This window comes from Chrysoperla carnea, chromosome 3 (genome assembly GCF_905475395.1).
Source record: "Chrysoperla carnea chromosome 3, inChrCarn1.1, whole genome shotgun sequence".
NCBI lineage: Eukaryota > Metazoa > Arthropoda > Insecta > Neuroptera > Chrysopidae > Chrysoperla > Chrysoperla carnea.
This window is the reverse complement of record NC_058339.1, coordinates 75528750-75553466: the sequence shown is the minus strand read 5'-3', so window position 1 is coordinate 75553466 and position 24717 is coordinate 75528750. Positions and strand designations below refer to the sequence as shown.

The 24717-nt window shown below is 30.3% G+C and overlaps 2 protein-coding genes across 6 annotated transcripts; one reads left to right on the top strand and one right to left on the bottom strand.

Moving 5' to 3' along the window:
- The first annotated feature begins 235 nt into the window (after window positions 1-235).
- LOC123296484 (longitudinals lacking protein, isoforms H/M/V-like) lies at window positions 236-23827 on the top strand. 2 transcript variants are annotated; one of them, XM_044877967.1, is made up of 8 exons: window positions 236-568; window positions 2030-2224; window positions 2486-2993; window positions 3502-3561; window positions 21032-21267; window positions 21664-21880; window positions 22691-22805; window positions 22870-23827. In XM_044877967.1, the coding sequence occupies exons 1-8, from the start codon at window positions 377-379 to the stop codon at window positions 22904-22906; spliced, it is 1560 nt and encodes a 519-aa protein (XP_044733902.1). In that variant the 5' UTR covers window positions 236-376; the 3' UTR covers window positions 22907-23827. The 2 variants fall into 2 exon arrangements, with proteins under 2 accessions (XP_044733902.1, XP_044733903.1); XM_044877968.1 differs by lacking the exons at window positions 21032-21267; window positions 21664-21880; window positions 22691-22805; window positions 22870-23827 and adding an exon at window positions 4839-5464.
- On the bottom strand, window positions 9323-24717 carry LOC123296483 (lymphoid-specific helicase-like). 4 transcript variants are annotated; one of them, XM_044877963.1, is made up of 7 exons: window positions 24423-24717; window positions 22023-22161; window positions 17331-18259; window positions 15646-16447; window positions 13308-13544; window positions 12384-12543; window positions 9323-11448 (listed from the first exon to the last, which is right to left on the bottom strand). In XM_044877963.1, the coding sequence occupies exons 2-7, from the start codon at window positions 22080-22082 to the stop codon at window positions 11228-11230; spliced, it is 2409 nt and encodes an 802-aa protein (XP_044733898.1). In that variant the 5' UTR covers window positions 22083-22161; window positions 24423-24717; the 3' UTR covers window positions 9323-11227. The 4 variants fall into 4 exon arrangements, with proteins under 4 accessions (XP_044733898.1, XP_044733899.1, XP_044733901.1 ...); XM_044877964.1 differs by lacking the exons at window positions 22023-22161; window positions 24423-24717 and adding an exon at window positions 20011-20140; XM_044877966.1 differs by lacking the exons at window positions 22023-22161; window positions 24423-24717 and adding an exon at window positions 19872-19890.

Below are 24717 nucleotides of genomic sequence, written 5' to 3'. Positions count from 1 at the left end.
TTTTTCCGTTTTCCCATCACTGCGTACATATTAAACTGATTTCAACTTGGATACATTTTTTAATAACAGGGTATTATATTGAGTGCCCCTTGTAATATGACATGAACATAGCCCTACAACAATTTCGCATTAAATTGTTGGCTAAATGCAGTATTGATTAGAAAATATGTAAAAAAAATTTCATTTTCATTTCAATTTGTTCTTTCTCTTCATTCAAAATTTTAAATTTTTTTCCAAAAACAAAAACAAACAAAATTCATTTTTTTCACGTATATCTACACACACATATGTAACGAATCAAAATAAATTCATTTTTTCTTTTTTTTTTGGTGTTTACAAAATAAAAAACTAAAAAAAAGTGTATTCGTTGGGGGATATGGATACAATTGTGGATCAACAAATTTGTTTACGATGGAATAATTTTCAATCAAATATTACTGCACAATTTGGAACGTTGCGTGATCATGAGGATTTTGTTGATGTGACAATTGCGTGTGGGGGTCGTCGGTTTGAGGCACATAAAGTTGTACTTTCAGCTTGCAGTCCATTTTTCAAAGAGCTGTTTAAAGTACGCAGGCTATTTTATTTAATTTATTCGTATTAATTCAGACATTTGATACTAATTATCATATTTCATTCAGATTTACTTGATATGTCGCATTCATTTGTCATGTTGTAGAATTTAATTAGTAATTTATTGAATTATTGAATATTAATTAGTTTTATTTAATTATACAGAGTGTTTCATGTTTATTTGGAATAAAAATATATTTGTTAATATACTATCTAACTATATTTAGTATTATAGATGCTTTCACATTAAACACTCTGTAGCTTTTTAGGAATAGGTTATTTAAATAATGATAGTAACAAATTTCTAAATTTCTCCGTTGGTATAAACTTTACATTATAAACGGTAAAAAAAATTTGACATTTTATCTTTGCTTTTCGAGGTAAATTTAATTTATACGATTTTTTCGAAAATTTCGAAATAATTATAATTTTTTGATTGAATTTTATGCTTATGGTGTTGCATCCTTATATTTTGTAGACATTCTTTAACTTACTAATTGAAAATGAGCCAAAACCCCTCATTTCAAAGACCCTATCCCTGAAGCAGCAAGCTTCAATGCTCAAAAAAGCACTGAACTTCATAAAACAAGTTGAGGAAAAAGAACTTCATAAAACTTTCTGATAATTTGACATCCTCATACAGTATCTATCTATCTCTTACTAACTACAGCAAAATATATAACGGGCGCTCGGATAAAAGCGAATTTTCTGCTGAACAAACCCATTATCTTTGGCCGCCTTAAGCCGTTTTGTTAATGCAGATTATCCACTAACTATTAATGAAATTATTAGACTGACAGTATTATTATAAAATGTTATCCGTGTATAATATCAAGGTATACTAATTTTAGTCCCAAGTTTGTAACGCTTAGAAATATTGATGATAAGAACTAAATTTTGTGTAGGTGTTAATAAAATCACCAAATTAGTCCATTTCCGGTTTCCGTCCGCCTGTTCGTTCTAACGATAACTCTAAAACAAAAAGAAATAGAACAAAAGTTTGAATATAAAAAATGTTCCATTTAAAAAAATAAACATCTTTTGTTCGAAACATTTTTTCGTAAGCAAAATTATTTACCCGTGAAGGCGCAAATTAAGACAAAACTTTGGTGTCCATTTTATCCAAAATTATAAAAATAAGGAGTTGAACATTTTCAGATAGCTTCAGCTTTGTGAAAAATTCTCGAAAAACGATAAAATATTTTCTTCCATAATTGTATTGGTTTTTTAAACTTTTCTAATTTATTAAAAATAAACACTGACATTCAACACTTTCTATTCAGGGTATTTGAACAGATTGCTCAGTCAATTTGACTCAATTAAGAACAGTCTATATTTATCCAATACGTCTTTGATATAATAAACAATTTTGGAAATAATTTTTTATTTATGCTTTTTAGGCAAGCTATTATACATATCAATAATTTTTGCATAAAAATTGTTATTTATTTAACAGAGTAATCCATGCCCACATCCAATAATATTTATGAGAGATGTGGAACCCAAACACATTCAAGCTCTGCTAGAATTTATGTATGCAGGCGAAGTACAAGTGGCCCAAGCGCATCTCGCCGGATTTTTACGTACAGCTGAATCACTACAAATCCGTGGGTTAACCGATGCATCAAATGGACACAAAATTGAAAATAAGGTGAATTTTTATACTATTTTTAATCTCGAAAATAAAATCATTGTAATATCATATAGTTTTTGGCGATTTCGTAGTTTATTTACTATCCACTGTTTTGATTTTGATTTTTCTTGGGTGATTTAGAGCAAAAAAAAAAAAAAAAACAATTCATTTTACTCATAATAATGAATAGTATTATGATTATCAACTCTGTATGTACAGTGTGCTTAAACAATTTCTTTTTTTTTTTAAATAAATTTTTGTTTCTCATTTTTTTCTTAGAATCATTCTACAAATGAATATGAAACTAGTCAACAATTTTCATCGAAAAAACACGAAGCAACATCCCCACAACAATTTGCAAAAGATAACAGCGAAACTAATCGAAAATCTAATTTTGAAGAAGTCACACAAAATTTATTTAATTCATCCCCCGAGCCAACAACCATACCCTCCAACGAAACACAAATCAACGGAAGTCATTCAGAACTACAAAATTCAACACAAGAAACACGGAAACATCCATATACAGAAGCAAACCCTAGTCAAATATCGTCGTCAGCTGCTAAACGTCCATGTAAAGATATGAAATCAGGATCCGTAAGTCCAAGTCAATATGTGATACATCCAACGGATTTACATTCAGAATTAGATCTAGCCACGGATATGATTGAACCAAAAACTGAACCAGATTATGGAAGCGATGACGATGAACGAACCGGTTTAGATGAATCAATTTTAGGGTTTGATGATGCTGCAGATATTGGAAATGCTTTTGGTGGTACTTCAGGTATGTAGGAATTGCATTTGGAAATTGAATACCGTCTTAGATTTCAAGAACAGATACAAACCTCGGCCAAAGTCTCGGTCTAAAGATCTCTAAATATTTAGATTAGACCTAGAGACGACATCGAGGGGATTTCCAGGAGGGATAATCGCTTTTACCTCGGCTTTTATGACTGTGTACTTCTCCAGTCCCCTAAATGAGAAAGACGATAGAAATTTGTCTAAAAGTTTAATTAGTGACTGGAAATACATTTTTCTTGCCGAAATACCATTGTTCAAGGTTTTAAAGGTTTAAATTTTCAGTAAAATGCCTTTAAGGGATTTAAGAAAATCCCTTTTGGTAGTGTTAACTCCGTAGTCCCCTTCTCCGCGTTTAGTGTTAATATTTTCCGTTTTTAAAAATATGAAAAAGGCAATTGTTTCCTTCCAATAAAAAGTAATCATAGCGGGGAAAACATGACCTTAGTGATGAAGATCTGCTGTTCACGTATTTTTCTTAACATAATTTTTAGGCGATATGGAAATGATGTCGGTTGCCAGTAATGCAGATTTATCGCAAGATTCAAATCAAGGTAAGAGAATCAAATTTTTGTTAATTTTTCTATTCATTTCTTTTGTAAAACCTTCTATTTCGAGAAAATATAGATCATAGATATTGTATTTCGATTAGTAAACATAATTCTAAATGCTAAATTTTATAATACTGATTAAGGCCGCATGATAGTCGAAATACTTTACTATGATATCATGGTACCGTTAATTCAACGAATGCAGTTTGCTTGACTATTTTTTCCTTTGTATTTAATGGTTTTTGTACAATTTAGGAGAGGCAAAGAGCTTTATTTATTAAAAAGAGTAAGGAAAAAGTAGATCAGGGTGTGTTTTTTAAGTCCTTACATTTCCCTCTTTTAGCCTATACTTTTCATTGATTAAGCTACGTCAAACTGGTACTCACTGCTTAAGATTTAACAAAATTACAGTTCTTTGGTGAAGCCACTTGTGTGGAAAACTCTAAACTCTCCATTCTATATTAAAGAGCTCCGAGATATACAGGGTGGACCATTTTAATCTATTATGGCTAATAGCTCGTTTTGTATTTATCATATTTTGACTTCAGGTTGGACTTAGTTCTCCGGATTGCTTTAATATTCAATTTAGATCCTTAAGGGCAAGAGATAAAATACTTTTAATTAAGAAGTTGATCCTCATAAAAAAATAACATTTTTTTCATAAATCGTTAGTTATCGGAGAAAATGCGAAATTAATATGTCATTATTGCATTTAATCGAAAGAAAAAACGCTTAAAGTTGATCCATAATTGTAGGTCAAAGTCATGGACACAGGCGAATGTCTTCTATTGCCCTTGAAAACTTTTGACTAAAGCATTTTTCTATAGCTAAGGTGTTTTCTTTCTATCAAATGCAATCATAACGATTTTCGAAAAAATTTTGGGTTTTTTTATGAGGATCAAAATTGATTATTAAAGCAACCCGAAGAACTAGGTCCAATCTGCTGTCAGAAAATGATGTCCCTCATCAAACTCTGCAACTTTTTTCAAAATTATATTTTGATTTTTTTACTACAAAATGAGCTGTTGATTATAATAGATTAAAATGGCCTACCCTGTATAAAACCTCACGCCTTTCTAAATAGACACTTTCACATTAAAAAAAGCAGACTGGACAAATTGGATCGATCACTATAAAATTATTTAATAATACTGTCAGACAAAGAATATTCCAAACTTTTACTTCTCAAGCACCCATGTAAACACGTCTTGGTTTTTTTTTTTAATTTTTAATAATTTTTAAAAAATAGAATTGATAACACTGCTCTTATTTGATTGCAGCGTTGTCCTCGGTTGATTCACGTAAACTGCATTCGTTGGATCCCCGTCCATGTCACCTATGTGGTCGTGTATACAGTAACCTATCAAATCTACGTCAACATATGCGTCTAATACATCATCCCCAAACTGTGATATGCCCATATTGTGGCAAACAGTTTAAGACAACTCTATATTTAAAACGCCATCTTGTCATTTATCATAACGTTACAAGTGATCAACGTATATTACCACCGACAACCGGATCTGTGTCGTCATCGGCCTGTTCCTCGCCAACAAATCAACAGTCAAATAATCAAACCACATCGTGTCCCGGTGATTTAGATATCAAACCTGATTTACAGGAGTTAAACAATACGGCAGTTGTTGTTTTAAGTCCGCCACCCTCAGTAGGACTCGGAAGTGTATCTCAATGTTATCAAAATGATTTAGTTATAAAAAAGTTTGATACAAATGAGGTACAAAATTCAACAATAACAGATACGTTTAATTTTTATGGTAGTGGGGATAATAAAATGATGTTCCCGTGTCAAAAAGAGAATATTTCGTTTCAGCAATTATAAATATTTTGGAGAAAAAAAAAGGATAATTTCGATTCTTTTGTGTATTTAAAGCCTCGTTTACATTATAATAAATTACAAGCACGCAGGTCTTTTTTCCGAATCTTTTAAATTTTTAAACGCAGGCGTTTTATATAATTTATCCTTAGCGTTATATATAAACGAGGTTTAAAAATTAATTAATAGAATTTGACTTTTAAAATTGCGATTAAATTCATAAAACATTTTTATCGTAATTGTGATTTAACGGAAAGACTAAATAATTTTTAACCATTTTTCGGAGTGAATCAACTCACAAAATTTTCTTATTAAGATCCCTGTACATTGTATATCAAAATCTAGCTAAAGAACTTTCCTCTATATCCAGTTCTTATCGGAATGTATACAGGGTGCTCTCCTGACTTTAAGTGCTTTGTGATTGGATGAGAAATATCTGGGAATATCTCGAAAACTACGATTTAGATCGAAATTTGATCAAGATTTTTTCGTTTATCATGATTAGCTTAATCTTGTAGTAGATTTTTCCAGAGTCAATCAAAGGTCACTCTGTATACTAAACTTAAAATTCACCTAATTTAGCTAGAAATGTCTGGTCTACATTACTCTAAAATTAAATAGGCTAAATTGTAGCTGCAGTGTACAGGCGTCTTTAAATTTAACTAAATAATTTTCTGCAATTAAATTTTATGTGATATTAAAGTTAAGAACTTGATCGTAGAATTACTTGCTTTTAAAAAATAAGTTCGAAAATCGTAGTATTTAAAATGAAAATTTAATATTATTTTTATATTTTCCTAGTCTTTGAACTATTTTTAGCAACGTTTTTCCCAGTGTGTATTTATATTTTAACATTTTAGGCTAAGTATATAATAACGGATCCCATTTTAATCACGAAAAACTGATCATATGCGATAGGTCTCCACTTATAAGTCATCGTATATGGTCACTAAAGGATATAATAATAATTTTAGGTAAAATAGATGTCTAAAAAAAAACTCAAAATTTGCATAAAAATTTTCCCGAAGTTTTTTAAAACAATTTTTTTCTACTAATGTGATTTTCTGAAACTTTTATTACCGGAACAAAACATTTTTTAGTTATTCAGGACCACATAAATGCAATAGTTATTAATACAGAATATGTATTCTCTATTTTTTATTCCATTCAAGAGATAGGTTTCTAATAATCGATATGGCACCCGTGTAAGGTCTTGGAAGCTTCTTTTTTCAAAAGTCTTATCGCTTGTGATTAAACTAATATTAAAAATTGTCCCAAAATTAACGCAAGAAGTAAGTCCGGCAAAAAAACACAGTTTTTTCACGTTGAGTTTGCTTTTACATTGTCAATACTTGGCTACGCATTTAGAGATTTAGATTTGACTGTTCGACAATTTTAAGTAACAACTTTTGTTCGAAATAACATTTAAATTTGTCTGTATCTCTTACCAGAAAAAACTCAGCTACGAAGATTAACAACTACGACCGCATAAAATTTCTAAGTTTATAACATTAGTCAGGATTATCTTTATTTTGGGTATTCCAAAGGCAGTTAATCACATAATATAGCACATAAAAATGTCATTTTTTGTAAATTTTGAATCTTCCTGTATTGAAAATACCTACAGATATTAAACTTAATCAATGAATGGAAACAAAATAGCGATTACATATTAACAATAATTCTCAGGATACAATAAAACACAAATGCCTTGAATCGGCGACTGATATTTTTAATTATCGATCGTTGTTTTACAGATGTTATTCATATTTATATTTAAAACTGAACTTATTACATAACAGAATTATATTTTACATAATTGAATTTATTTAAAACAAACAAACAAATCAACCAACAATAGTCTCAACAAAATACAGAAACAAAACATAAACAATAGATTTTTTATATATTTACAGTTGTTATTTACCTCAGAAAACAAATCAGTTTATATATTTAAAAATTATATAAAACGTAATATTTAAACAATTAACGTAAATTATTATTTGAGATCTAGTTTTCAAATATCATCTCAATTAAGATTAGGTTAAGTTAGAATGGTTGTCCTGGAGCATAGGCCCATAGGATCCGTTGTGATACTGAAAAGAGGGTTGGCACATCATCAGCCACTATTCCATGAACCATTTCGAGCTGTATGAGAACAGCAAGAGTCCGTTGACATAAACGGACTTTAGATCGGAAGAGCTGGACAGAGAAGGTGAGACATAGTTTCCTTCTTTAGAGGCAGCTTGTAATATGAATTAACGTCTTAATGATTTTGCAAAACTACAAAAAGCGGCACTTCCGATAAAAATGATTGAATCAGGATCATTTATCCCCATGCTCATATTTTGTAGTTTTTGAATATGAGAATGGAAATATTTTACTACCTCCACCGCTTTGTGTTGAGGGTTGGAAGGATAAGAAAAATTTTCTGGGTAATTTGACAGCGTACATGGGGGCGCAGAAATCATTTTGTAATAGATTCAATATACATATCTATTTGAAGCTTAAGCATTTCCCTGTCGAATGCGATTTTAAGTATTCTTTAACGATTTTTTCTGATGAAATTATGCACTTTCGAATTTTAACTTAATTTTAATGAAAACTTATTGTTTTCTTAGAAGATTAATCCACCCCCCAGCCAATACTCCTCAAACCATTAACACGCTTCAAGAATAAAAAAATGGTTTTAGAGTCAATAAATTTCAAGATTTCAATGTGACTGTATAAGAATGACTAATCCTCAAACCATCAGGATGTTTCCCTCGAAACAAAAGTTGCCTATAAAAAAAGACTGCTTGAAAATAAATCGTATCTTCAGAACGCTTCTTATTACACCCCATAATGTCTTGCAATAACACAAATGCGTTTCGATCTCCATTTATGATGGCTCATTCAGAAGTTTGCATCTACAAAAAAATACAATCTGGATGTCCAAAAGTTTTGTGTCTGATAGCTTTATGCAAGCTTTAATATTCCTTACAGCTTGTTAAAGTATTCATAAGAGCTATTCGGCATTTCTGTGCTACCTTATATAAATTTCAAGATATTCGACGAGTTGCATTGCATAGAATTGATAGCTAATAAAAATCTTGAATGAACATATAATCAATATGTTCTTGAGATAAAATTCTCGCCGGCGCGACTACTAATTTTTATCTCTCAAAGTGTCTTATTTTATTATTACATCTTTAGATCGAATAGACTGGTTTTCTTCATTTTCTTTAAATGGCAATCGTCTAACCACAAAATGTGAAAATTTTTATATTTGCGTTCATTGTTTAAAAAAAAACACCACACAAAATGGTGGAAAATGTGTTTTATATAAGAAAATAAAATAGAGTTACTATAACAGGTACTTTTGTTACAAGCACTTTTTATCTGTTTTCCAATTTGCAATAATTTTATTCTAGTGTTTTTCAGTTCCATTTTCATGAAACTAAAATATGTATACGTTTTTTGTTTTTATTCTCAATATGTGCAATTACATTAAATTTTCAACAATCATCAAATTTGTTTTATTTCTTTTAACGAATACCAAAGTACACGCATCAAGGAACTTTTTTACACAAACCTCGTTTTGAAACCCGTTTTGTTGAGCTTTTGTCTGCTAAAAGTACAAAAGTTCTACTCTTGTTTATAAGGTATTTCTATCGGAGTGTAATGTAAATTGTGAAGAGAATTTTGGATAATGGAAGCATTATTGGATTGATCATTAATATAGCGAATTTTGCGGGATGAAAAATTGATTTTTTAGAACGTTAGCGATGCTGTTCTTAACAAGAGAATACTTAAATGGATTATGAATTGAAAAAAGCGGAGCGAACATAACCATTTTCAAACCCAGAATAATTAACTACAAGTTTTTTTTATTGGCCCACGCCTTTTATAACAAATAAAATGTAAAGTTCTAAAAAAATATGACAAAAATTATTTAATAAAAACATTTATTTCAAAAATATAAACTTGACAATTTCTGCTTAAAACCTAATATTTAAAAAAAACAATACTGAAGACTGGCGGAATTTATGGCACGCTCCAAATACAGGGTGAGCCGTGAGGAATGTACCGAACTCCAAAAGTGTCTTCTACACGTGAAAACAATGTAAAAAAATCAGTCTGCTAATGATAGAGGACATATATACAGCCACAAGCAACAGAAAAATTTATAAAATAACATTCATAACGAATTAATGCATAGTTCAAAATTAACATTTATTTTTAAAACACAGAGAAAACTTTTTACAGTCTGTCATTTTTTAAAACACAGAGAAAACTTTTTACAGTCTGACATTCATAACGAATTAATGCATAGTTAAAAATTAACATTTGTTTTTAAAACACTATTTAGATTCATTTAGATAAAAAGCAAAACTGTTCATCAATACATTAAAAATTGATTGGCAGGAGGTTCGTGTACAAACTCTAACATAACCAATATTAGTTGGTAAAAAAAAAACTGTTTTTGTTTAAGTTTGTGCACCAGAAAACCGCCAGTCAATCAATTTTTAGTGTATTGAACAGTTTTGCCTTTTATTTAAATGAATCTAAATAGTGTTTTAAAAACAAATGTTAATTTTTAACTATGCATTAATTCGTTATGAATGTTATTTTATATATTTTTCTTTTGCTTGTGGCTGTACATCATTGTGTTCATTTTCTGTTATGAGCTGACGGTCTACGTGTAGAAGACACTCCTGGAGTTCAATGCACTCCTTACGACTCATTCTGTATACTTCTAATTCTTCTTATTCGATTGTTCGGGTTAGTATTTTATCAAAATCAAACTGACTAATAGACTAGAAATCTCACGAGGATATTCGTCACTACGATTGCCACCTTACGAGATATCTCGAATTTTTATCGTTATGAAATGACGAATCGGTCATATGGGATCGGTCTTAAGACTCGACTCGCCATAAAACTGTTCGAAATTTAATTGGTGGCAATTGCAATTAAAATTGGAATGCTAAAAATTTAAATTATTATATCACTTTTTATTATTATATCAGGGAATATGTAGAGGTAGTCATAATCACAAAATTTACCCCCTTCCATCGAGACCCATACAAAGGTCGGGAGAGAAAGATTAATTAATTATTTCCTCGGCGTAACGGTGCTCAATTAAAATAAAGCAGAGACCTTTTGTTTTAGATTTTTTGATTGGGAGTAATTCCGCCATTTTATGGTAATAATTTAAAAAAAAGTAGAGAGCTTAAAAACACACAACGCTTGTTACAAGATATTTTGAAATATACATCCCAAAAGCTAATTACGAGCATTTGGCGAGAGTACGATTTTTGCATTCAGGCAAAATAGTGAAATTACATGGTAAATTGTAAAAGACCAGCTTTTACGAATGTCGATGAAATTTTACGGGAAAGTATTATATCTTTACGATTTAAGTCCTTTCAAAATTTATCGACGTAACTTTATACACCAGAGCTAACGTCAAATCCGGTAGTTCTGATTTTTAGCAGACTTGACTAGCCGAGATTTTCACGGGTTTTTTCGATTTTTGACAATGTTGCGTTCGTCACTAGAGGTCAAAAACTTACATTATTCATTAGACCAACATTTGATTATTTGATTTGATGCAAACTACTCCGTACTTAAGGTTACTGTATAATCTGTTTTACTGCCACATTTAAAATGCAAAAATCTTACTATTGCGAGACACTCGTTAATAAACAAAAATATTATTTACTCTCTATCTTTGAATAATTAAATTACGTGTGTGCCTATTTATTAAAATTATGTAATATATTAAATAACAATCAATACAAAAAAAAAAAACGAGTAAAAATTAAAAAAATAATTCGCGCCCAACGTTAATTATTTTTTGTTATTTTCATTAATTTTATCTAATCGTTCGTTTAATTCTTTATATAAATCACTTCGGTCTAATAATTGGTTAAGTTCACGTGGCGATAACACTTGTTTATTAGAACTAGTAGAACGAATTTCCTTGGTGGTTTCTACCGATTTTAATAATTGTAGAAGATCATCTCTAGTTAAAGAGATATTACTTTTATACATTGTTTCACTTAATCGGCCTGTAAACAAATTATTATTTATTAAATCTCATAAGCGCCAATATTAGTCTAGTGTCAACAAGCTTCGTATTTTGGGAACACGGTATCTAGCGAAGGACATTACAAGAATTTCCAGAAATTAAAATATGGTTTATTAAGGACACTTTTAATTAAAAGGAATAATTTTCTAATTTACTTTACTCTAAAAAAAAACATAAAGAAAATCATTTTTTCCATTTACTTGAAATCTATAAGAACACTTCTCATTAAAAGACCTTTTTCCTTAGAGCCTTCCCCAAACGCAACACTAAGCTCGCACTTGAAACATGGCTAAGAATACTCCTCTCATTAAATTACCTTTCAAACAAAACTTAAAAATCCAAATCGGCTCATCCGCTTAAGCTTTACGGTGACACAGACAGACAGACACACATAGCTATCAAACTTATAACACCCCTTTTTTTATTCGGGTGTTTAAAAATAGGCGAAAAATTCAACATAATCGTTTTAAAGTACAAAAGTACAAATTTTCAATGATGCGAAAAAAAATCCAGGACATTTTCAGGTTTTCTAAGATGGCTAGACAATATGTGGGGCGACTCTGATCTAGTTCTCGGAAAATTATGATCAAGGTGTTTAGAAAATTATGTTTAGAAACTTTTCGGGAACAAATGAAAATGTTATGGTAAAAATAACAAAAGTTATAAACAATTTAATAACAAAAAAGAGAGTTTGGTTTTTTTTGCAAATATGTTGGAAACTTCTAAAGATATCCGAAATTTAAAAAAATTCTTGAAAAGCAGGAAATTTACTTATGATTTTAATTTAGAGGTGAAAATAGCTTGAAAAATTTAATTTTGAATGTGTTTTATTTAATTTTATTATCGAAACCAGGAAACGGATGACCCGATACCGTGAAAGAAATGCTATTTTTCTGTTTAAAAATATTTGCTTACAATTTGTGATGATCGATTTTTCGAGGCGTTTCTTCATTTCACCACGGCTTAAAATTCTTTCGTCAATTGTATCCATAGATATAAATTTATAAATCATTACTGGCTTTGTTTGCCCAATACGATGACAGCGATCTTGAGCTTGTATATCAACTTGTGGATTCTGCAAAAGATGAAAAATAAAACGTTAGATTCGTGCAAACATATTAAGTTGCCCTTCCATAACACTCGAAGAGATTGTTTTAGACAGCAAAAATATATGCACAGTTTTCAATTTTTATAAGTGTAAAATAGTCATAATTCATTGAGTATTTTATAAAAGATGACCATGAATTGTTTTACATTTACTATTTTAAATTCTTACAGAAATCTTTAATTTATGGTTCAAAAATGATGATCATAGACGGAGTAACAAAACGTCAGAATAAATTAATTTTTTTTAAAATATATATTATTCATGTTTTATTCTGATGTATGAGATTTATTCAGTTTTGTCAACTTAGTAGTTTTACCACTAAAACTAGTGTTTTTTTCTACTATTTTTCTACCTTTAGTGGCAAATAATTTAATATTTTAATATCATTTCTGGCAATATTATTGCTCTCTAGTTGTTTTTTAGTGGTTTTCTATCGCCTGTTTAGTGGGCCTTAGAGTTAAAAGTTGGCAACACTGAATATATTGTTGTACAGTTTCATTCAAATCCATTCGCTAATTTTTGCGTAAAAGCGTAACAATCAAATAAACATCCATACTTTCACATTCATAATATATAGGGATAATAGTTGATATTTGTATCGCTATGGCGATGAAATCTGAATTGAAATCTCTGAATGAAAAACGCACAAATCTCCGACAAATTCCAAAAGAACAAGTTCTGTTTTATTATTATTATTTTTTTTTGAATAATTTAATGATAATTTAACTCACACAATCAAGATCCATAAATATAACCGTATCAGCTTCCACTAAATTTAGTCCAACACCCCCCGCTCTAGTAGATATTAAAAATATGAAAGTTTCTTGATCTCCACAGAATTTGTCAATCTGAAAGTTACGTTGTTCCAATTTTTTTGCACCATCAAGCCTTGCATAAGTATAATTTCGATATATTAAATATTCTTCGACAATATCTAACATCATTACAAAACAGCTAAAAATTAGAACCTGTAAGATGGACAAAATTATATTAAATGATCGTGAAATTTCCTCACATAGTTCTAATAAAAGGAAAAATTATAGGTTCTTTAGGTCAATCGAATTAAACATTGAACCTTGCATCAAGTCAGGTATTTTCGGAGTAGAATTAGACAAGATATGCTCTTGCGCAGATAGGAGTAGGGTGGGGACATTCTCTCAAGTCAGAACCATTTTGATTATTTGTTTATAGTGTAGGCGCTGAGTGGGTTTCGTATGCATTTATAGGTCTTACCGAACAAGGAGTGTATTTCGACGTATTTTGTTCCCTGAATCCGAATTTTCAACTTGCTCATCGCTCAGAGTGGGGGGGGGGGGTGTTATAAACAAATTAATTGTTTATACAGCCATAGCTACTAGGCTATTGAAAATTTAGTAACAATTTTGTAGCATTTTATTCTATATGAAAAAATAAATATTGCCTTTTTTATTTGTCTTGATACGACCAATAGAACCGGCGATATGGTTAAAATTGTCCAACAAAAATCATATAGCATATTGAAACGTCCGTAAATTGGCCAATAAATAATATTTTGATACTTTAAGGTACTCATTTTAAAGGTATGAATGAGTCTATATTTTAATTTTATGCACATAAAAATATATTGTTAGGCCTTGGACGGCGTTGTCCTTAAAAACAGGGTTCTAATACACTAAATCATTCATATTATTATTAAGTAATAATATTTTAAAATTATAATAACCTAATTTGAAATATTAATTCATTAAGCTAGTCAGCTACTTTATATTGGTTATTATTATTATTAAGTTACTCATATAAATAATTGAATTGAGTTATAATTTTTGATTAGCAACATGGCTCTCTCTGATTATATTTCTTGTCAGCAAAATTAATATTTAATATTTTAATTTTTACGTCACAATATTTAATATTTTGACCTAAAAGTTTTGTATCTAAAGACATTGAAAATTGATCAGAATCATGCAGTAATTATACAAACTTAAACGTAACTTGATCATACAGTAATTATTACAACTTAGAGATTCAAGTGCAACTTAATTTGTAATAAAAAATACAAGTAATTAATTTAATATAACATATTTTAAAGACTCCGAATAAAATAAATATCATACGAAATATCAGTATATCAGTGTTTATCAGTAAGACGACATATTCATCAGCAAAGAATTCTCCAAGTCTTTCCTTTTCAAATATTAAGACCTTGTGGTGGCAGCCTAAGACCTTTTGGTACACAACAATATACCCCACATACGTGGAATTTTCTTTGCTAGCTTTGTTGCATAAAACATGTTTTTATGTGCATAACATTAAAAAATAGACTCATTCCTTTAAAATGAGTAACTTAAAGTATCAAAATGTTATTTATTGCCCAATCTACGGACGTCTTAAACCAAGCGCTGCGCGCCAATCTTATACAATATTATTTTTGTTTACAATTTTAACCATACCTCCGGTTCTATTGGTCATATCAAGACGAAAAAAAAAAGAAAATATTTCTTTCTTCTAGTAGAATAAAATGGTACACAATTTATTTAAGTTTGAGAGCGATAATTTGTGGAAGTTATTAACATTAATTAAGCACATTTTATTTGCTTAAAATCCACTTTATTTAATTGTTCTGAAGATGACTAACAAGTCGAAATGTACATAAACAAGATATTTTGATTGACAAAATCTTAAATAAAGTGGATTTTAAGCAAATAAAATGTGCTTAATTAATGGTACACAATTGTTTCTGAAAATTTCAATAGTTTAGAAGCTATGGACGTATAGACACAATTAATTTGTTTATAAAAAATATCCCCACACCCTGAGCGAAATTGTTGCAAATTTAACCTTTTTTAAAAATAAATACTGCAGTTTTTTTTTTAATCAGTCCTCTCAGATCAAAATCGGAAAAATTGAAATAACGTCAAAATTTTCGAGGTTTTTCTTATTTTTCGGCATAATCCGGTCGTTTGCCGAGGTCGAAAACGGGGATTTAACATTGCCTTTACATTGCAAAGAACATATCAAAAAAACAAAAATACCTGATTTAAAACAACGTCCACCCCTTTTAATGTATTAACATTTGATTGAATAATTTACCTTATGGTTTTCCGCCTTAAGTCGTGGCAATAACAAATCTAACACACGCATTTTCCCCGAAGTTGTAATCAAATTCTCGTCAACTTTAATTTCACGTTTGCCTTGTTTATTTTCAACTGTTGGCATATGAAGTAAATATGGATGATCTGCGAGTTCTCGAAGTACCATCCATGGTGATGCTAGATTCACAGATTTAATAATTTTAATACCATCCTGGGCTGTTTGATTGTTTTCTTTAAGTTTTTCCATTAATTTTCGATTTTCTTCAGTTACTTCATTTTGTTTCACAAGATATTTAATAAATTCATCGTCGTCTTCTTTAGTCGTCTGTGTAAATTCTAGCTCGGTATAATTCCGAACAACTAATGCTGTCTTGCGTTTTTTACGTGGCTCATTTACATCGATTTCTGGCTCTTGTTCTTTACCAGTAAGTAAATTTAGATTTCTTTCGATGACATATTTGATTAAAGTACGTTGCAAATCAGATAAAGGACAATAGACAATTAATTCCTTTTTGGGAACAATATCTTTTAGAACGTCTTTTTTTAAACGTCGTAACATAAAGGGATTTAAAACTCCATGAATTGTTGAGATAATATTTGTAATTTTATCGTTTTCAACAGTCACGTCCACATTTTTAAAATCTTGTAAATTTAATACTGATGTGAATGTGGTATCGGTTTTACTTCCAAATATTTTAGGCATTAAAAAATGTAATAATGCCCAAAGTTCGCTTAAATTATTTTGTAATGGCGTACCGGTTAATAATAAACGATTATCACTTCGTAAATGATCAATGTGCCTACGAACAAAAAGATGGTATTGTTATTTTAAAGTGATAATAAAAGAGCTTGTCATAAAAACCTAAGGCTTTTGGATACTATCATTGAAATGGTTCAATCGGAATTTTCGCCCTGCTGAGAGGTGCCCAGATTCTGTAACTCGAAGGTTACAGTGGGCACATATCAGCATCTTCTCAGATAGTCAGGCCGCTCTTCGGGCCCTTGAAGCGTCAAGATTCCAATCAAAGTCTATGAATGCTTCGAGGAGCTGAATCACTTGGCACTGAACGAAACATCCATACATGTTATTTGCACTTGCAGAAATGTGCAGGGGGCTATCGTTACCCACCCGCTTTGCTCTGGACCAAATTATTTTGCTTTAATTGTGAAATTTACAAAATTTAAAAAATCCCCGACTAATTTTTAAGGTAAGGAAACCTAAACTCGTATTTGAAATATAATATAAGAACACTTTCCATTAAATTTCCGTTTTCTCTTAAAACCTTTTCCAAACTGAGTCGATTCTGAAGATCATCGCCAATTTAAAACATAGCTAATAACACTCTCCATTAAATTACCTTTTAAACGAAACAAAAAAAAAATCAAAATCGGTTTAGGCGCTACGATACCACAGACAGACAGATAGACACACACACATAGCAGTCAAACTTATAACACCCCTTTTTTTAGTTCGGGGGTTAAAAATTGAAATCATTCAGCGAAACGGTAGAGTAACTGCTAGTGGTACTAAATTATAGCCTATGTACTATTCTAATATATGAGCTATATTACTGTAGTTGTATTTAAATCCATTCAATAGTTTTTGCGTGATAGAGTAACAAACATTCATACATCCTCACAAACTTTCGCATTTATAATAAGGGATAGGATACGAATACTTACTTGTAACGCTGCGATTCAGAATTTTTAATATGTTGCGCTTCATCCAAAATTATGTAACTATATATAAATTTATTTAAAAATGTTTCTTCCGTCACAGCAGTTTGATATGACATCACAATGACTGGTTTCACGGGCTTTCCATCAATTTCATAACGTTCCATAATTTTACGTCGAAGAAGTATTCTGCCATCTTTATCAGCATGAAATAAGATTACTGGCAATTTTGGGGCAAATTTTTTAAATTCAGTCATCCAATTTGTGGTTACTGATAATGGGGCAATTATTAAATATGGTCCAGGAATATTTTTCTCATATAAATATGCCATAAATGCAATTATTTGAATTGTTTTACCCAAACCCATTTCATCTGCTAATATTCCATTGATACCATTTTCAAATAATAGTTTGAGCCATGTTAAACCTTCTATTTGATAGGGACGTAAAGTACCACCAGTAAAATATTTTGGAATTTCAACGGTATCATTAGGTATTTTGGTAATGTTGTCGTTGTTTACACGATCTTTCAAAATTTTCTTTTTACTTTCTGGATTTGCATTATTATTTAAATGCGATTCTAATTTATCGCCCAAAAATTGGGAATACATTTTACTTTTACCAAGTAAATAAGTCATCCCTTTTATAGCTCGTTCTTTTTGCCTTTCTTGCTCCTCCAATTCCCTTTGCTTTTTTAACTCATACTCTTCTCTCCCTTTCTGTCTCTTTTTTTCATTTTGGAGTTCACGTTTCAATTTTCTCTCTTCAATTTCCAAGAGTTGTTCCGTAGTTTTATATTTGTTAAAATTATTGTATGTTGGTTGTTTGTTCGTCAGTCCAACGGACGGAACTCTTTGATCTCCACTAATTGAAGAAATATCCGACATAGGCCCGTCACCCGAGTTCTCAGACATATTTGGTGTAAATTCCTCCATCTAAACATATAAAAATGTCACAAATCTAATAGGTCTAGGACTAGCAGCCGCACTTTAGAACTGCTAAAAAAGACCTCGGACCACTGTGTATGGAAAATGGATTTCGGTCATATGTCACTAGAATTTAGGAAAATATTCTTCTTGAAATTTTGAAAAAATGTCTCAATACGCACAAATCTCGACAATATGCCGTTTTCGAAATATTCTATATCAAAATTCCCGATTTTTATTAAATTTCTAGAGGTACTATATAATATTCAGTTGCATAATTTACGCCTGAAACGACGACATGAATGAATTGGTTTCTGAGATGAGGTTACCCAATAGATCGCGGTACAGAAAAGGTGTTTTGTTAAGTAATTGATACATACTTGAAATTTCGTGAGTGGCTTTCATTTATCGAGTCTATCAAACTTTATACGATTTTTTTCGAAATTGTTGCATTTTCAAATCAGCATGACTTATTTAAGCTAAGAATCTGAAAAAACGTCGCAGGAAATTTAACCACTTGATAACATTAATAATTATTTGAACAATTCAGCAAAAGTGAACTATATTCAAATACGAAGAGATATGTATATGATAGAGCACTTCTTGAAATGCAATAAACATTTGAGCGAAATAGAGACATTTGACCGAAAGCCACTTTCCAAATACAGTGTTCCGGGGGTCCTTTGAGAGGTTGTTTTCAAAGTCATCTCAAAATTTTAGGCTTTATACATACAGTGATGGCAAAAAGTTCGACAGTTCTCAAATTACTTTCAAACAGCTCAAGATAAAGAGATGAAATTTTAAAGAATTTGAGAAGGCTATAATACGCATCTTTTTTACTAAAAAAAACTAAATGCCTTGTCCTGCTATTAATGCTTCAAAATAGCTTAATAATTTGCTTGGATAATTCATGGTTTAATATAGAACCTAACAAATGTCGATGTTCTAGGGTTCATTAATTTAAAATAAAATTTATTTTCTATAATTTCTCATACACAATTGTCACCAAAAAGTTCCGAGAAATAGAGATGATCAAGAAAGCCAGGGCCTACCAAAAAACCGCAAACCCGTGCTTCCTTCGACCCCATTAAAGGCATGGTCAGCCAAAAAATCCGCAGACCAGAGCTAACTCTGAATTAGACAGGTGAGAGAGAGAGAGAATTTACGGTTAACGCCTTAACGGAAAGGCATAATTGCAATAAAAACAATTTGAGGGTGCGACAATTTGCAATTTTTGTCAATTTAAGGAAAAATACCTGCACGGTCAGGACAAATTTCGTTTCTTTATACCGCTAAAAATTATAAGTTTGCACCCGTCAAAAAGTGTCAGAATACAAAGAGCAATATTCGGCACACTTTAGACTCATTAAGAGTATGTACGGGAATATTTGATACATTATGCAAAATGCTTTAACACTGATAGAATAAAACCTGTATTTCACAGGTATTTTCTGGATTAATTTTGCATTTAACCTATTTTTAATATTTGCCAATTTCGAAAGTTTTTTCGTGTTAGGTATTTGTCTCGTTTATATTTTGTAAAAGAGTTTTCACAAATAAATATATTACTCTAATTTTAGCATTAAAACAAGATAAAATTTTATAAAAATTCCATAATTACAATTTTTTTCGAAAATAATTCCTTTAAATACTAAGTCGTATTTGATTTGATATTTCCACACAAATTATAATTCATAATTTTTTTTTTAAATTTAATTTTAAGTGAGTTATAAATTATTAAGTTTAGTTATATTACTTACTATTTGTATAATTTTTTAAAATAACAAAAAAGCACAAAAGCTTGTTTGATTCTATGAAGAAACCATTTAAATACTGTAAATACTTACACGAGATAGCCCGCCAAAAACGTCCTTGTATTTTGTTACTTTCTGATTGGTTTATGTGCACATGTTATTTTTATCCAGTGGTGTAGTGAATAAATAAACCATAGGCGAACATAAAGAATTTAATAATCATAGACAAAAAAAAATACTAATACCAGCTAAATTAGGACGGTTTTGAAAAATACAAAATTTTTTAGCGAGTACTAAAATCAACACATTTTTTTTATCTCTAATTTACATGTTTTAAAATTTAGGGAGGGAGGCATTTTTTCTTTGGAAGCTTATATCATAACGCAAAAATATTCCTGGGTATAGTTCTATCAAACGAAAGTGGCACTGCGAAAGATATATTATGTGCACTCATGTCTACACTCTCTTTTGCTCACTGCCACTTTGGTTTGATACCAAAGTTGGTTATTTGAGAAAAAAATTTATTTGAAACTTTTTATTCATATACTAGATATATGCTATTTATCAAATGACAAAGTTAGAAAGGTTTTAAGATTTTTAATATTTGATTTTTGTAAGTTTGATGGCGGAACCCTAAAAATAAAATTAAAATATGTAATTTATAAGGTTAGGTTAGGTTGTATTGGCTGTCCACGAATGACGCACTTAGGCTATGTAGCCCATTATGTAGTTTATAATGTCTACATTAATTTTCGTATGATTAATATATATTTCGATTAAAATTTAGACATCATCAGTATGAATTAGTTTATAATATTTATTCTTGTCACTTGTTGATTTTCTAAAAGAAATGTTAGTCAAAGTTTAAAAACCCGTGTTAAATCAACCCAATCTAAATTGAGTTGGGTTGAGTAAGCTTTCATACCACCCGTAAATTAAATTTTGAATTCGAAAAATTACTTTTTTAAGCAAGTTATATATTTAGAATTTATCGAAAATCATAAACTTATATTAATTCTCCCCTTAGGAATTCATTCAACCAGAACGAAGGGCTCAGACAATTTAGGGCGTCACCATTCACTTGAAGATTCTTGGTTACCCTTAGCGTTGGACATGTCTGGTGGTGGTGTAAACGCTGCAACAAAAATGGTTGAGGCAGCTGCTAATCATGCCGAAATGCTAACTCATTTAGCCGCTTCCAATTGGCGTACACCTTTAACACACTCTGCGTTACATAACCACCGTCCAAAATCAAGTGGTGTGGTGAGTTTTTACCCTTGCCATGAATTAATATTAGTAGGAAAATTACAAGCTTTTTGTTTAGTACTCATTCACTAGGTCATAGCCTTCGAATTTGTCAGTCTAGTTAATAAACTAGTGAATGGGCCGCGGCCCTAAAATATGTATTGAAATCGTTTAAGCGCCATTATTTATGTGTTGTGTAGTGTTTTTTTGGCTACCACAAATGAAACAAAGCTGGTAATTATAGTTCTACTTTCGTTTGAAACCTAAGGCAAAATTTACATAATACCATCGAAAATCAGAGAGTAGACAAATTTTGTTTTGGCCAATTTGCTGGCATTATGTAAATCGACCTGATATTGCATGAAAGCAATAAGTAATGCAGTTTCTAAATTCTAAAATTTATTGTAATTTTAGGTAAAATTAGGAGAAGGTATTGAAATTTGTGAAGAACAATTACGTGGAGTTAAATGGGGTGATTACCGTAAATTAACGCGCGGTCTTGCAACCATTTTGTTCAGTCCAATGGAATTAGCTACATGTTCTGTTACTGGACAACGTTGGAGTCGTGCCGGAACCGGAGAACGTCCGGTTAAACCTGCATTAGATCGAGCCAAAGTGCAAGCGATTATATGTAAGTTTTTTTTAAAACTAATTTATTGAGACAGATATCCAATTTTAACTTGTTTGTTTTTTTATAAAGAAAAAAGAAAGAAAGTTAAAAAAATCTGCATACAGCTACTCTTTGCAAAGAAATAAAGTTCAAAAAATCTTACTCTTTGCTTTGTTTCACTAATTTCAGTAAAAGTTGACGGCCATGTTGGTAATTTATCCATTTTCAATAATTACAACGATTCGCTAACACTTCCCACAGTATTCATTGTGCCTCACTGATTTTCTCTCCTCTCATGCTCGCTGGGTGTAAAAATAGATGTCTTTTTTTGTTAAGATCTTAATAAAAAAAACTCTACTACTTATTGGTCCCTAATTGTGAAAATAAATAAAAATGTTGTACAGATATGTATAATATTATACTGAAATAAAATTCAGGAACAGCGAAGGGTAGGGGGGCTCGCGATGAAAAAGATTGAAAAACACTGCTCTAGTTCTTGTGGGTTTTCGACCATAAGTTAATTTAAGAATATTTTTGATTTCATTATTTTATTTTATCTAATGTCTAGCCAATTTACAAAATTCTTGATTTTACTCAGATTTTTTTATGAATGATGAAAATGAGATAGACCTATTAATGAGAATTACAACTCAATTTATGAGAGCTACTAAAAATACTCAACCCAAATTAACCTAACCAAACTCAGTTGGATTGGGTTGAGCGAAGTATTTAATTTGGCTAACCAAATTACAATCTGGCTTCGACATACACATGTTTTTGTTTTCACCTTGTTCCGAGATAAGTACACTAATTCCAATGTTTAAATTAAAGCTTACGTCGCAACAAGATTTCCAATGGTAGAAATAAGTCGAATCAAACAAGTACTGGCTTATAAATGTAAAGAAAATTCAACTGCATTCAAAATGAAGGCAATAAGATTCTTTGGGTAAGTTTTGTAATCTTAATAATTCTACATTCATTTTCCTAATTATTTATAATTTTTGTTTTAGCGATCAGCATATTCGATCACCAGAAGATCTCCATTAAATATTCACAGGGGAATTTTACAGAATTATTACTTATTTTCAAAAAAAAGAATTATATTTTCAATAATATATAATATGTAACAGTGTAGCATAGACTGAATCAAAAATTTTGTTTCGATGTTTTGTAGTGATGCTTTTGAAAAATTTCAGGATAAAGAAGGCTGCAAATTTATGTTATTTTTATGTTGTAATTATAGGATTGCCACCTTCCCAAATTTGATTGGAAGACTCGAAATCGTGTAATTTCACCAGACTCGATCCATCAATGTAAATTCTTCAGAGTTCAGTAAATAAAGATTTTCTTTTGGTTTCATATTCAGGGAAATTCAACAATTCTGAGCAGCTTTTATTTTAAATTACTTGAAGCATATTTATTTAAATATTTAATTATGGAAAAATTGAGTACACAAAACATAAAAAAATATCGAACAGTATTATAATTCAGTGGTATAAGTAAATTAATTTCACTATCTCCCGACTGTCTGGTTTATCTCCAGACCTCCCGGAACTTTGAGGTGGCAACCCTAGTTGTAATAAAGTTGAAATACAACTGACTGTCTTCAAAAGTGTAGTCAAAGTTAAAGGCGTAGTATTTGACAATTACTATCAGAAAGACTGAAAATTTGTGAGGCTATTTTCAAGATTGTGTCTAACAATTTATGACTCTACCAAAATTTTCTTAGCCGAGAATTTCTCTTTCAATTGCGGTAAACCTTAAGCGGTCAAATAACAAGCATGGCGCTAGATCTATGAATATAATTCATTAAAGAAAACGAATTTATGAGCACCCAGTTGGAAATATTTCTCTGAAAAATATCATTTATTAATAAAATAATTTTTTGGTAATACAATGACATATCTTGAATACATATGCAACGATGCCAAGCATAAAATAAGAATATTAAATTTCATACATTTTGTGATAATTTTTGTTAAAAACCTTAAAATAAAAACTTCTCTGCTCTTCTAAGTCTTATTACTATTAATTTATTATTAATTTGTCTTATTCCCACTTTTTTGATTTTTTTAAAGAAATATTTCCATCAGATCAATTTATTGGTTCTATGGCGTGTGTTTAAAATATGCAAATCACTATTTTTGGAAAAAATAGTTTTGTATATAGGATATTCAAAATTTCCCGGTCAATATTTTAGGTGTATGTTCTCTAGCTCAAAAAAGTTCAAATAAACATATTTCCAAAAATAATTTAATAAAACAATGCCGTGCAATTTTGAAAAATCCTGTATATACCTACAGAACACAATTAGGTTGTCTATTTCAATATTTGTAGATAAAAAGAAGCCTCTCCCATATTTTCCGCCCGAAGTACGAGATTCGCTAGAATAATATCACAAAACTGGTGGATTTTAAATTGAACTAAGATTATGGAAGAGGCTGATTAAAATATTGTTTAAGGCTGTTGTCTTGCTATAATATTGTCACAAAGTTTTGGACAATATTTGGATGCACGGTAAGAGTAGATAAGCTTGTATAGTGAAATAATGTATAATTTTTACCTATACTGTACCAACTACCACTCAATTGCTTCTCAAACAATATACAGTGTACGATGAGTTGTTTAAAATTCTGCTAATATACTTTTATTTCTCTTTAACCACAATACTCTAACTATAGTTGTTTCTGTCCAAAATAAAATGTTGTATTTTAAAAGTTCAGTTAGTATTTTAAAATTTCTGACAGTTAATTTTTTCTAGAATTAAAAAACTTGTTAAAAACACAACCTCTCCAATGCCCACTGTGTTAATGATTCAAAAATTTAGAATTATCTGACGCTATGCCCATTAAAAGACA